Source organism: Channa argus, chromosome 20, assembly GCF_033026475.1.
Source record: "Channa argus isolate prfri chromosome 20, Channa argus male v1.0, whole genome shotgun sequence".
In the NCBI taxonomy this organism is placed as follows: domain Eukaryota; kingdom Metazoa; phylum Chordata; class Actinopteri; order Anabantiformes; family Channidae; genus Channa; species Channa argus.
In genome coordinates, this window is record NC_090216.1 from 6,274,976 (window position 1) to 6,289,298 (window position 14,323).

General features: G+C 41.0%; 1 protein-coding gene across 6 annotated transcripts; it reads left to right on the plus strand.

Moving 5' to 3' along the window:
* Window positions 1–280: 280 nt before the first annotated feature.
* On the plus strand, window positions 281–12,776 carry ldb3b (LIM domain binding 3b). 6 transcript variants are annotated; one of them, XM_067488813.1, is made up of 10 exons: window positions 281–389; window positions 662–993; window positions 3,256–3,407; window positions 3,686–3,761; window positions 4,093–4,409; window positions 8,360–8,557; window positions 9,280–9,303; window positions 10,364–10,533; window positions 10,646–10,682; window positions 12,117–12,776. In XM_067488813.1, the coding sequence occupies exons 2-10, from the start codon at window positions 898–900 to the stop codon at window positions 12,208–12,210; spliced, it is 1,164 nt and encodes a 387-aa protein (XP_067344914.1). In that variant the 5' UTR covers window positions 281–389; window positions 662–897; the 3' UTR covers window positions 12,211–12,776. The 6 variants fall into 6 exon arrangements, with proteins under 6 accessions (XP_067344914.1, XP_067344913.1, XP_067344915.1 ...); XM_067488812.1 differs by having other exon boundaries at window positions 350–457; XM_067488816.1 differs by lacking the exon at window positions 4,093–4,409 and adding an exon at window positions 7,075–7,097 and having other exon boundaries at window positions 353–457.
* The last annotated feature ends 1,547 nt before the right edge of the window (window positions 12,777–14,323 follow it).

The window sequence follows — 14,323 nt, forward strand, 5'->3', positions numbered from 1 at the left end:
GCACACAAACACAAACATGGGATTGGTTGTTCAATCAGCTCAATGGGGGTCTTTCCAGGGAATCAGCGCTGGGTAATTAGTTGTTTCCTGGAGCTGAAAGAAGGAAAGCCAAAAGCTTCTGACATCACTGCACAGAGGCTGATTACAGATAACAGGGTACCAGCAGCATGAACTGGGGGGGGGGGGGGGGGGGGAGAGAGAGAGAGAGAGAGGGAGAGAGAGAGAGAGAATGTGTTGCAGTAAGAGGGGCCTATATTAGTGAATGTGAATCGACAGTGAAGCATTCTGGATCTTCATGTTACAGGCCTTATAAGGGCCAGGGCCCCTGAGTCTCCACTGGCCTCTGCTATTCTTAGGCTGTCTGTCCCTCACCCTCAGCAACCCCACAGGCAAGAAACTCCTCTCCCTCTTAAGTTTAATGTTGCTTTGTCAGAGTTTGCACTTTTTCAAATTTTAGGTTTGTTGAGAAAGCTTTGTTGATTTTAACTGAAAGTTTAGAGAGAATTTTGTTCCATGTCTTAGCTTGGCTCTGCATTCTCTTTCTGTGTGTGTATTTCTGTGTGTGTGTGTGTGTGTGTGTGTGTGTGTGTGTGTGTGTGTGTGTATGTGCGTACATGTGTGTATTTGCATGCACAACTGCATGCTTCTGTTTGTGTCACAGAGGTTCAGCAGCACCTGACACACCCACACGCCAGCGCCAGAACCAGCACCATCACCACCCCAGGCTGTTTGTCCCGAGAGCTGGGAGCAGACGTAGAGAGACGGTAGCGAAGCCAGAGGCGTCGGCTGGAACAAGCATAGCAGGGGAGGCGGAGAACAAGGGCACACGAGCAGGACAGCGAAACCACACAGCCAGCAGGAGCTGTTTGCAGGAGGAGTGTTGACGTTTAATCGAAGATGAGTGCGTACACAGTAACTCTGAATGGCCCTGCTCCATGGGGCTTCAGGCTACAGGGAGGAAAGGACTTCAACATGCCACTCACCATCTCCAGGGTAAGAGCAGAGGCACACACAGAGGTTCACCTTTTCTGTGTCAAAGCAACCTAAACAAAGGAGACGGTAACAACCAATGTGACAAAACCAATACTGCAGAAACAATGGCAAAATGAAAACCTGTTGAAGCAAAACCATGAACGACCAAAGTGACATGATGATGAAGTTTGAAAACTTTGAACTTTGAAAACTGACTCATACTGGCAAACTGATCCATTCCAAGATTATTGATAAAAGATAATTTAAAAATTCACACCCAATGCACAAAAATGTAAACACACTTCCAAAAGCTTCTGTTTATAACATTTTCTTGCTGAGAATAAGCAAAGATTTGCGTCATTGAAAAGTAAACGAGGATCAAACGAGGATCATATTTATTTTTTTTTTTTTTAGATATGTACAGTTCATTTAACACATTTCTGCAACATTTAATTCACTTTAATGCTTTACATCCTCTGTAATATAATTACGTGGAACTTATTGTAGATGAAACATTCATTTTCAAACTACAGTTAGCCTCTGATTTTTATTCCTTGTTCCCAGAACTCATGTTGCTTGTTTCCAACTTCATCGAGCTTCTGTCTATGCAAGTACATAATTTATGTGTGTGTGTGCATGTGTGATTTGTGAGTTATCAGTGGCTGGGCACTAGTTATGTAATGCTGCTGTAGGTGATGATGACACGAGGCTCAGATGCAATGTCCAGAGAGATTTCTAGAATAGAGCAGCAGTGGAAAGACAAGAATAGCTTTACTGCAGTGGAGGTGCTGCTGCGTTAATTAACTTTTACTGATGTTAGTTTGCTTGAAAATGGTGATTTAAAGCACGATTAAAGCCCCAAAGTCTGCTCTCTACCCTCAAAAGTGATTATTATCATAATTAGCTTGATGTTTTTAGGGGTCAAATGACTTTTTAGCACAGAAGAGTCAAATAATGATTTTAGAGACAGTGATTATTGATAATAGTAAGTAAGTTACATTTGCAGAAGGTACTGAATAACAAAGCAACAACAATGTTAAAGAAGCAATGTTTCTTCTGTAGCAAATGACAGACACTAGTGGTAAAAATATAACCACTCGATTTTCAAAAAACCTAAAAATATCCTCAGCAAAAAGTTCGGGTAAAAATAAAGGCCTAAAGTGAAGAGAGTCACCTACTGTAACTCTGCTGTCTGCGCACACCATGCTTGTCTTTCTATAACTTGGGAAACGAATTGATGTTAATTTATCCTTAGGCCATTACCTTAACCTTAACCATGATCGGAGTAGAAGCAATGCAGAGAAACATTACAGTATGTGCACTCATTACTGAGCAGACCCAGGGGCCCAAGAGGTCAGGGTGACCACCGCTTATAAACATGTGACAAACATTACAAAGCAAACATTATTATATGTGATGTAAAAAGAAAAAACACAGAATCCAGTAAGTCTCATTTGAATGTCAGTAGCAGGTGTCCTGGGGGGGGGGGTGTGTGAGTGTGTGTTTGGAGGTTGGAGGATGGGGGCTCAGTGGGGTCAATCACAGTGAAGCTGCAGGCATCAACAGTATTGCTTATTTTTAACTCTTTAATGACTTGACTGTAAGTCTAGACCCAATGTTGTCTGCTCCACGCCTGAGGGCTGAAGCTAAACCTCCTCTCTGTGCAGTTTGGGCACTAAACCCTGGTATTATGCTAGATTCAGTCTGAGCAGAGGGCTCAGTAGCATGCTGAGCATCAGCCTATGAAATGGCCAGAAAATCTGAATAAAGCACTGCAAAGCTTAGGTTCCCATCACCTTCCAAAATTGGGTTTAACCATGAAACAACAGTTATGTCCTCTCCTATTGAATTAATGCTGTTTCATAATTTTTTTGACATGCAAACTCTATGTCTATTAGATTCCACTCTGTTGATCCACTTAACACAGGATCTTATAACTGTGCTCTTCATCTGAGATAACTGATTATTTAGCTCCATCAGCTTTTCTCTTGTCCACCTTCAAGGTTTATTCAGTGAGCTTCTACACACACAGCCTAAACAATAGTGTTGAGGGAAGTCATCTGAACACCAGCACTGTCTTGACTTTGATAAACAGTCAAGTGAAGAAATTGTTTCTATTTTATTTAACATTTTTAATATTTGCTGATATGCATCAAACATCTTTCACTTCATATACAGACTGTGGAAATAATAAACCATGCACAAATGTTTACTCGTACTGTATCTTCTTCAGTCGCTTGTGTTTGGTTTCTAGTGTAAGCATCGCCTCTTACCTTTGCATAGATAACTCCAGGCAGCAAAGCAGCCGGTGGCAGCCTGGCCCAGGGCGACATCATCTCAGCCATCGACGGGGTCAGCACAGAGGGGATGACACACCTGGATGCCCAGAACAAGATCAAGGCTGCAACCCTCAAACTGACACTCAGCATGCAGAAGTAAACAAGCAGCACACTTACACCAAAAACTCCTGTCCCCACACTCTTAATTAGATGATGCAGAAAGTACAAGTCACTGGAGCTGGATAATACTATTGTACCTTCAGTAAGAATTCATGGAGAAGATATCTGAAAAATGCATCTACTCCTTCTTGTTCAGTAAAAAAACAATATCTTAATTATGCGAATACTTTTCCATTTAAATATTTACCTGCAGGACAGGAGTGAAGGGAAATTTTTTTTAAATATAATTTTTTCCTTTGCTTTATTATCTCCAGATCAAGACGCCCTGCGCCAGTACCCACAGCTACTCCAAGAATGGATTCACCCATGCAAATGATCGCCCACCAGAAGGTAAAAACAGAAACAGTCAAACCGACATTTAAAAAGTCAATTTATTTATGCAGTCATGAAAGATGCGTTGTCTGTTACATTCCACATGTTTGTATGCAAATAAGTGTTTTTCTAGTCTTGTCCTGTTATGTGTGATAATGTGTTCACATGTTGGTGAGTTGCCATCAGGCAATGTGGTGCTGCCCTCTAGTGTAAATTCTTCATAGTGCAGCTGACCTCTGCAGCCCTGTGCAGTGGTCAGAGGTCAATGGAGATAAAACAAGCTGCTCCCAAAGGCATCGTTACACTTCAAAGCACTTCCTTTCTGTTGACCTCTTCCCATCTTTTTAAGGAGTTAGAGGAGATAAAAGATGAGATCGGGTCTAAACATTTTGGAGAGGGGAAGCCAGTGTCCTATGAAATTTTCCAGGACGAACAGCCCTTCCAAAGGAATTTCCTACAAGAGCCTAAAAAAGATCCAGAGCTCCTTTTGACACCAGTCAAATCCCCTTCCTGCTCTCTACCATCTGCCGTATATCCACCAAGCCAGCGGGGGCAGTACAATTCCCCTATTGGTCTTTACTCTGATGAAACTCTCAGAGAGATGATGCGGATGCAGGGCAAGTTAAAAGAGAAGCCAGTGGCTGCACGGGGACTGTCATCGCTGGGGTAGGTCACCAGGGGAATAATTGTTATGTAATTGTGATAAAAGAAGATTAACTCCTTCGAGGATAGACCCAAAACCAACACACCATACTAAGCTAATGTAACAAAATGACCGCTTTTCACTGTACTGCAGAGAAAGCTTCACCTTTGCTGATTTAACCTCACATTAATGTGACCATGATGAGAAAAAATACTCAGAACTTTCCATTGCCATCCCAGCATTCAATCCTCTACATGTGGCACTATTTCTGGAGTGTACAAACAAACATACCTGGCCTGCAGCCAGGTAACTGAATAGCGTAAGATCAGACTACAGGATCGTCATAACAGGCAAATCTGAGACACTGAGCGAAAGGTTGAGTGGCCCCCGGGCAACACATTTCAAATGTGTCAGATGCTGTCAAAAATGTAGGAACATTGACAGGAAAAGACCTGAATGAGTTTTTTTCTACTTCAGTTTTTCACTCTGAAGTAAAACTGAAACCCAAGAGATGATGTCGCAAAATGGAAATCTTTTTAAAGAACTCTTTTCGCTGTTTCAGCTCCCTAATTTCCCGTTTTGAGGCTATTTATCTTGTATCAAACATGTCTCGTCCTGTCCTCTGACACTGATGGGAATGCAAAGCCCAGAACAGGGTTTATATTTTGCTGTTTTGCCAGGCGAAGACTTGCTTGTCAAGCGGTTTTTGCTGGCGTGGCCACAAAACAATTTTCAACTAAAACAGCATGAGGCCAAAGCAAACTTTGGATACTGAGGGAGCACTCAGTATAAATTTGTGCTTTATTTTGTTTTTGAATATTTTCAGGGGGAGGGGTTCTCAAACCAGATCAACCTGTGGGCACTAATTTAAGCAGTGGATTAATAAACATTTAGGTTTTTTTAGTGAGTATGTGCAGACAGGTTCACAGATAACAGTGCCAGTACAGAATATAACCTTTAAAGCAATGCTGTAAAATGCAGTTAAGTATCTTTCAACAGGTACTGTCACTTTTTTCTGCACACATCTGTGGATTTGTGACTCCCAAAATGACTTGGCCCTGTCTTATTGCACCTTTGTTAAGTTTATAGGGACAGATGAGCCACACATTTGTCCTGACTGAAGTGGAGGGATTTGTGTTGTGGCCACCCGTGAGGGAACTCTCGTCAGTGTGATGGCACGGGTTTAGGTGAAGCCTCAGTCATGGCATACTTGCAGAAGTTAATGGGGAGTGGAATCTGCGTGGCCTCTGACATGTCACATGCAGGTATCAGTAATCCACTAATGCCTTTCCCCTCTGGAGCTGAGCTGCTTTACAGTAAAGCCAACGAGAAGTCAGGTGTCAGGAAACGTGGTCTAGGCAGCCTGCAGGATGATGACGGCAGCGTCATGCCAGTGGCCCCACCTCACCGAGTGCATGGCATTTGATTCCTCTGGCACACACACACACACACACACACACAGGTGGGAGCAGCTGTTGTACATGGTCCGTGAATGTTCCGCTCTGGTTACACACGATCATCCTGAATCCTCTACACGCCTCTTTTCCAAACCTGAAAGACCTCCCTGTCTGTAGGGAGGGGTCCCATGTATGAGGTGCTGTCGAGCACGTTCCTATTTACCTACTGAACCCTGAACACACCCAAGTACTGTTTACAGAACCATCCCAGCATGTCAGATCTGGACTAGCCTGTGTTCCACTACCAATCAATGCAGTCTGTCATCAGCTTTTCTGAATAAACAAAGCTTATTTTGGGCTTTAATTCTTCACATTTGAAGGCAACTACAGCATCCACAACATTGTTGCCATAACTAACCAACCCCTTTGTTTGGGGTCAGCACTGAATAATAGTACGTGGTGTAAATCTACAGTATAAAAATAACTTTTAGCTACACAACTACATAAAACTCATCACAGCTCTTCTAATGTTGGTTTTTCCACTTTCTATCATTTTGAATCCTGATGTCTTTTGAACGATTAATGAAACAGCTAATTAAATGCAAAAATAAATTGTTTAAAATGATTTAAACAAACTCCATATATTTTTGTTTTGTAATCAAAACAAATGCATCATTTAATAAAACTTGGAAACATACAGTGGAATGTTGGTGAAGAAACATGTTGGCCTGTGTTCATTGAAACATGTATGAGGTATTTGATGACGACATACGGACATTATATATTAAAAATGTCTGGATCTACTGAAGTCACTCCTTGGCAACAGTGTTAACTTCACAGGTTTATACGTGAGCTGCCGCTGCAGTGCTACCAGCTCACGTCTGCTTCCATCTGCAAACCTAAATCCCCTATAAATAATAGCTGCAGTTCTGACAATGGTGGATCAGGTGGTGTCTGTTGTGTTTGGAGAGTTGTGTGTATTTGTGTCTGTTCTGTGCTAAATATGTCCCCACTCACCTCCGCATGCACGACCCCCCGTCCAGTGTCATGTAAGTGAGACCCTTCTGCTCTTGTCAGTCACTCCTGATGACGCAGGGGAAGCTGGGAAATATAACACTGATGACATACAACTGCTATTCTGGCCTGTCTGTGAGATTATAGCATAGCACTATACTTTGACAGTTTCCTACAAACCCACGGTGCCATTGTTGTCACTGAAATTCCTCTAGTGACTCACCACATTCTCTCCTTCTCTGTCTCTTTCTGTTCATCTCTCCCTGGTGTGTTTCAGGTTATCGCAAACACAGCTGCAAAGTCAGTACCATTACAAGTATTTCATATGCATGAGGAAAAGTACAGCACGCTGATTGTTTTGCTTTTAGAGGCCTGTAACTGGTGGTTTTGGTGTCCAACGTGGATAAACATGTTATTTGTTCGAACTATATCAGCACATTTAGAGTGCTGACGCTTTGTTTCTTTATGAAACCGAAACAATAAATCACATGCTCAAAATTCAGGATCCTATTAGCAGCATCCGGCACCCAGAGGTGGAAAGTCCACTCAGGAAAACTTAAGTACTGTACTTGAGAACAGTCGTGCAGTACCACTTCTTTACTTTCCTTCTTTATTTGACTAATGTTAAAATTGATTTGTGTGTTAGGTGCAGAAAAAAACATTTTACAGGTTAAGATTTAGTTGTACTAGTTCATAGATTGATGCGGGCAGCTTCCTACTTAAGTCTATATAGTTTGATGTTACCTTACACAGTAACCATTCGGAATAACTCATATTAGTCCTTTTATGTTGAATAATTAAGAAATGTAATTGCAATATTATTTTTTTTTAATGGATCTTTAACTTTTAGCTACTTATGTTTTCCACCTCTGCTGCTCCTCTTTAACTTTCATGCTTGTTTTTTGAATATGAGTGGATTTGCAGTATGTTACTGTAAACAAAATGCATGACCAGTGGTGTCATGTGTGTTTTCTGCATTAGTGTGCATCATTAGGATCATTTGCAGTGTGTGGGTGACATTGTGTGCCATTTGAAATGTGCAGAAGATAAACTTTGGTCCAGTTAATTTGGCCTGGTGCTTGTTGAAATCATTAGCATGTTGGAGTTTTTGGTTTTTTGCTGTGTCTTTCTAGTGAATATGTGTGTTTAGCGTCATTAGAAGCACACAAAGTGGTTGTCTAGCTGCAAGTCATTGCTGATACAGACTCCTTTCCATGCTTAAACATTTTGACAGGTAGCATAGTGGAAAATGCGTATTTACTAATAGATTTTGCAGATGAATCAAACTTTAACTGTAAGTTCTCAAACCTAAACAAACATGTGGGTTTATGTTTCTACAGTACAATTCATATTAGCATTTCCAGCACAACTGCAGCAGCATTTTAGATGAAACAGATAAACTGGTTTTATTCTTAAAACTGACCCAGATTCTTCCCCTCACTTTGATGCTTCCTTTGCTTCTTTTCTCCTGACTTTCCCTCGACTTCACCCGACTGCTAACCTTCCATTCTCACCCCTGCCCTGGAAATCTGCTCCTCCACAACTTCCCCTAAAATTCACAGTGTGGAGTACACTCCCAGCTTCAACCCCATAGCTCTGAAAGACTCTGCCCTGTCAACCCACAAGCCCATTGAGGTGAGGGGTCCAGGGGGAAAGGCCACCATTGTTCACGCTCAGTATAACACACCAATCAGCATGTACTCTCAGGACGCCATCATGGACGCCATTGCAGGGCAGTCACAGGCCAAGGGACATGACAGGTGAGGTCACACAACTGAACTAACCCCCCTTCTAATCTGTTATGAGCTCTTTCCACTCGCGCACCTGACATCACATCACACCGATCAAATAAGCCAACGGGTAAAGAATTAAAAGGTTGCTTCTCTTACTTCAAAGCAAAACATATTTTCTCACTTACAACTGTTGCAATCTAGTCATAGAACGAAAATATCAATGGTTTTATTTATCAAGGATTCCAGAATAATGAAGGCAATAAAATATTTTCCTTCCGATTTGCTTTCCGATGAATTGTGTCCTCTGCAACACTGGTGGGGTTTGTTACTGGCAATGAAGTCTTCAGTAAAAGTGGGAATTTATTTTAATTCTTCAAGAACCAGTGTAGACATCTTGCATATCTGAACAAACTCTGCTAATAAAGAACTTAACTTAACTAGGTACCACCTGCAGTAAGTGAGAAAGTTGGTTTGGCTTCTTTTTAAATGTTAGTGAACCAACCCTTTAAGATATTTTGCTTGAAAAGCCCCCAAAAAGCAGCTTTTAAGTAGACGCTGCTATATGTCTGGTATCTAGTGTATTTGTACTGTATGCCCGGGCTGTTCCCTGCTGTCTGTGTGCGTACTCGTCCCTGCCTTTCACCCACTTTCCTCTGCTCATTCCATCCACAACCAAACAACCAACCAACCCCACGTGTGCCGTCCTCCACCCATTCCTCCCAATCCTTCCCTCCTGGTTGTGACCTCAGTGAGGAGGCCGGATCCCCCTTGGCGTAAGTACAGCTGCGCTCTTTTTCTATCCTGGCTTTCCTTACTCATACTTCTCCTTTGTCTCATGATTTCATAACAGCTTGTGCATAGCCCCATATGTTACATAAACTAATATCTCACTGTACATTTGAATCTACTGCATCTATTTTTTTTATGTTTTTATATACATAAAAAATAAAATACATTTATTTAAGAGGTGTTATGTGTCAAAGCAAGTGTTTGATGGATGAACGGACTAACTACAAGACCACCGTGGACTTGGTTACATGTATGTGTGTAAAAGTACCTAATGGTACTTTGGCGAAGGTGTGAGAGTGCAAGTACTTATTAATTTGTTTATTGATTTTCTTTGGTGGGGGGGGGTCCCGACAAAAACAGCACCAATCTCAAGAATTTGATGGGATTTGTTGGCATGTTCTGAGTATCCTATTACAGTATTTCAAGTAACTTTCAATCAGTATTGACTCACTTTTCTAACCCATTAAAGCCTGAATGCAGAAAAAGCACTATCCATTCAAGTTGCTGTGTGAACTCACTCCACTCTCCGCTGAACTTCACACCAGAGACACCCTCAGATTGAAAACTGTCAAGAGTTGTCTGAAACAATTCAATAAAAATTTTGTTATAAAAGCTGATTCGGAATTGAAGGATAGACAATGCATTTAAGGAGGACCTAATTTTTACCTTGCTAAAGTACGGTAGACCTTTACTCAGTACACTGTGATATCGCAGTTGGATGACACCACTGACTACACCTGACTAGATTCATCAGTAGCTGCTGCTGAAATCTGTATACAGAAGTAATTATACTCCCCATAATTTCCCTTTAACTTTTACACTACATATTAGTGCTGTATTAGTACTACATACTGTATTTTTCATATTCTCAGGAAGTAGAAAATAGTATGTGTATCAACCTTTTAATCCACTGAGACACAGCAATATAATCTTTGTGTTTGCAGGTAACAGTGCATCACTGACCTTAATACATGATGATAAGTGTTTGCATACAGTACATCAGCACTACAAAGTCACAGCTCTAACAGTACTATTGTCCTGCAGTGGAGTTCTGCCAGTCAAGGAGCCTGTGATAGACTGTGCTTCTCCAGTGTACCAGGCAGTTATCAGGCCACAAGAAACAAACCCGGACATGTCTGAGTGGGCTCGTCGTGCTGCAAACCTGCAGTCCAAGAGTTTCAGAATCCTGGCCCACATCACTGGCACTGAATATAGTGAGTTCTCTGCGTGCTTTCTTTTTTTATTTTTCTTTGCCTTTTTCTTTTCTATTTGTTTCATTCTGTGGTTCTCTCTTGTTCTGGCTAATAATCATTTCTTCCCATTCAGTGCAAGACCCAGATGAGGAAGCCCTGCTGAAGTCGAGGTAAGAGTGTGCATAGTGAAAAATACTATTACAGACAAGTAAGTTAGATTTGAGTACAACATTTTGGAATATGTTTTTTTGTTCTGTTTGGAAAACAGTTACTCTGAGTCTGGTTAAAAAAAAAAACAAATCTACCAAATCTTGCCTCAGTTTGTGCCTTAGTCAAGTTACATTTATTTCAAATCTTTTTATAATTTAATCAACTCCAAATCCCAACTCAAGAAATAATCTTGAATTTTCTGTATAACACAAAAAATTGTTAACATGATAACATTGATAAAAACGTGTAATGTCAATGTAGGCAAATTCAGCTGGTGATAAATTGTAAAATGTTTAGTTGATTTTCAGTTAGTCAATTTGCGGATGCAACCTACAAGTGAAGAACACACACAAGGAGCAACTGGGGGTTTGGTGTCTTGCCCAAGGGCACATAACACATGGATCAGAGAGGCTGGTGATCAAACTGCCAACTTTGTGATTAGTGGACAACCCCATAACCTCCTGAACTGCTGCACAACCACTGATTTAGTATAAATCCATTCTAGATGTATTATTTGCATTCCATGCCGTGGATTAAAAATATATACATGTATTTTCACTATGCACTGGACCAAATTCTGGAGATTCTGAACATAAATCAGTTGAAGACCACTGGCTTCTCCCAAGGGAATCTGGATGCAGATAAAGACGATGGACTACTGATCTCTGCCAGAGGTCAATATTAGCTGAAATTTGTAAATCTCAACAGAAGACCTTAAGACTAAGATGAGGTTAGGCAATAAAGTTGAGTGGTTAGGGTTACAGAAAGCTACGTCTAAGCAAAAAGCTCCAGAAACATTGTAAAAACATTGTTCTACACTCTGATCTTTCATGAGACACATGGCACCAGACAAGGCTTACATACAGTCGACAAGATGGTGGACTTTGAACCACCTGGCAGTCAGTCTTTCTGAACTGCTTTTAGGGCTTATCGCCTAGACCAATAGCTTTCTCTAACCCTAACCCCTCGACCTAATTGCAATATTTGTGTCAAGGTCCATCGTCTGTCAAAATTACAGTCTTCCAGTTAATTTATACAACCTTTTCCCAAAGTTAAGAGTCCAACATCTTTGTCTGCAACTAGGATCTTTCTCTGCAGACAATGTCTGTGAAGCTAAGTGTCTGTGAAACTAAATTAGGTGTTAACACGTAACACCTAATTTGCTGATAGAAGATGTCTGTTACCCTTAGAGAGACTCAGCCTAGCTGTCTCCCCCAGTAAATTAGCCATATAAAGAAACAAGGTGCTGGCAGTAGCTTTATATTTACCACACAAATATGACAGCAATTCTCCTGCTGAACTCTCAGGCACAAAGCCAAGTTAGAATTCTATAAAAGTTTAGAGAAAAAGGCATATATCACCTGGTCTAATGGTCCCGTCTCTCTCACCGTCAGAGAGAAGTTTGAGTCGGAGGTGAAAGGGCCTCGCTTTGCCAAGCTGAAGAACTGGCACCATGGCCTGTCTGCACAGATCCTCAATGTCCAGTAATGCCGAGGAACTGAGGAAGATGGGAGATACAGATGGAGAGTAAGACGACGAGGACATGTCAAGGAGGACATGCACAAAAAAATAGGAGCTGACAGGAAGAGGGGTTAAATTATGGAGGGAAAGAAGGAGCAGGAGGAGGAAACTCCTCGGGAACGTGAGATAGTGTTGTAGATGAGACTAGAAAAATGTGAGACGCTCATTGTTAACGTGAGAATGCTCTGTGTTCATAAGCTTGATATTACTTGTTGATTGTGTCTGTCCACTGCTAACAATTGATCTCATATTTGGATTTTTCTTTTTTGTTGTTTGTTTTCCAGTTTGTTTGGACTCTGTCTCTCCTGAATGTAGGAGAAATTGTTAAAGATACTAATGATATGTATTCAAGTGAAAATGCACACACAAACGTATTCATTTTGACACTATGAGTCATTTTGACACTATGCTTGTGAGACGATACACAAGGACAATTACACACAGACAGATTATATGCACAGATACTATATGTAAAAACGCACCCAAGAAAATGTACTGATGTCAATGTGAATAAATGTTTTCTTTAAACTGTACGGCTGAGTTCACTGTTTGAAGAAAATCACAAATAAAATTAACATGTTAATAGTTGATAGTTGAATCTGAACTGGAAGAACGGCACTGACAGAGACACTCATCTCATAATGAAAGTTTTTGACTTTGCAAAAGCTGAATCACAATTACAGAACTCTAGTGGCAGACTTGACAAAGCTGGAGTGCTGAATATTACTAATAATGCATTCTCACAGTTTGTTCAATGAATTTATGGTGTAAAAAATAACTACTGATGATGGATAAAATATTAGATTTGTTGCTATTTGTGAACACTAACAATTTAGTTTTCATGAGTAAAACTTTAAGAAATGGACATGATCAGAGCCAGAAAATTGAGGTTTAGAGCTGAGTTGTGTCACTCAGGACAAGTGGAACAACATTTAAACATGTGACATGTTATAGCTTAAGAAGTTTACACATCTAGAAGACACAGGCCAGCAGACAAATCTGTTTCCAGTTGTGTTTCTGCCCATTTCGCAAGTTTAAGTTTAATATTCAGTTTGCTATTATCTTGTTACTGAGATAAATACCTGACTGTCTTTCTTGGATATTTCAGTTTTACTTTGGATACCTTGAAATAAACTAAGTCGCTTGCACTGTTTTTGGCTCCCTGATGTGGTTGGAAATGATGCTGATGAGAACAATAGGATGAAATAGAGACCAAAGCCTCGAAGGCCAACATATAGTGTCATACACAGACCAACATGACCAAATTTAAAGATGAAACATGGATTAGTGCAGCTTCAAATCACAAAAATTAGAACTTGACAATTACCTGGGCAGGTGCGTAATCTGCCACGGAGGACCAGGGATGTCCCTCCCCCCCAAACTAAGTTAACTGGAAATCTTTCCTCCCCATTATTTGCCATGACCAGCCATGACATCAAACGCTAAAAGAAAACAATAGTTCTCCACCCAAAGCTGTTAAACTGTTTCAATATAGTCCTGAATGTCCGATAATCTCCTCATGCTTCATACTGGTAATTAGGTCAACCAGCAACAGCTGCTACAACAGCTGGCTCAACGCTGGTTTATACTGAACAAACTGGTCAGTTAAATTAAACTAACCAAAATATGATGGGTCATGTAAGTCGAGAATAATTCAGTAGTGAATGTGATGCGTGGAAGGGTGGGATATGGTGGTGTGTGTGTTGAGTAAAAAAGGTGCATCAAACCACCAAACAAAGGAGGTAGACTGAGGAGGATGCAGTGAAGGGAGGGAGACAGCCTCAAAATGGTTGTCATTTCTGCCTTTTTAGAGGCTTCACCCATATGCCAAAGATACAGGAATCCAGTCTTAAAACTCCACCCACCAACTACCTGCAGGAATGAGGAGGAAAAGAGGAAGACCTACAGAGTGACAGGGTCATCACACAGCGAACACAACAGCTGTGCAGCTCACGTGCGCCACTTTATGTTACAGTCATCGTTAAAGGGCAGAACGTGTCGCACGAAAGTCGAAACCTGGCCTCCCCTGGAAACGCCTGTTCTCAGTGCAGTAACATCACTGTGCTTTTGCAGAATAAAC

Bases quoted from the DNA above. Each gene is read 5' to 3' on its own strand.
- ldb3b (XM_067488813.1), top strand. From the start codon at position 898: ATGAGTGCGTACACAGTAACTCTGAATGGCCCTGCTCCATGGGGCTTC. The intron at 3,408-3,685 runs GTAAACAAGCAG...TATTATCTCCAG, and splicing joins CTGACACTCAGCATGCAGAA to ATCAAGACGCCCTGCGCCAG. The intron at 10,683-12,116 runs GTAAGAGTGTGC...TCTCACCGTCAG, and splicing joins GAAGCCCTGCTGAAGTCGAG to AGAGAAGTTTGAGTCGGAGG.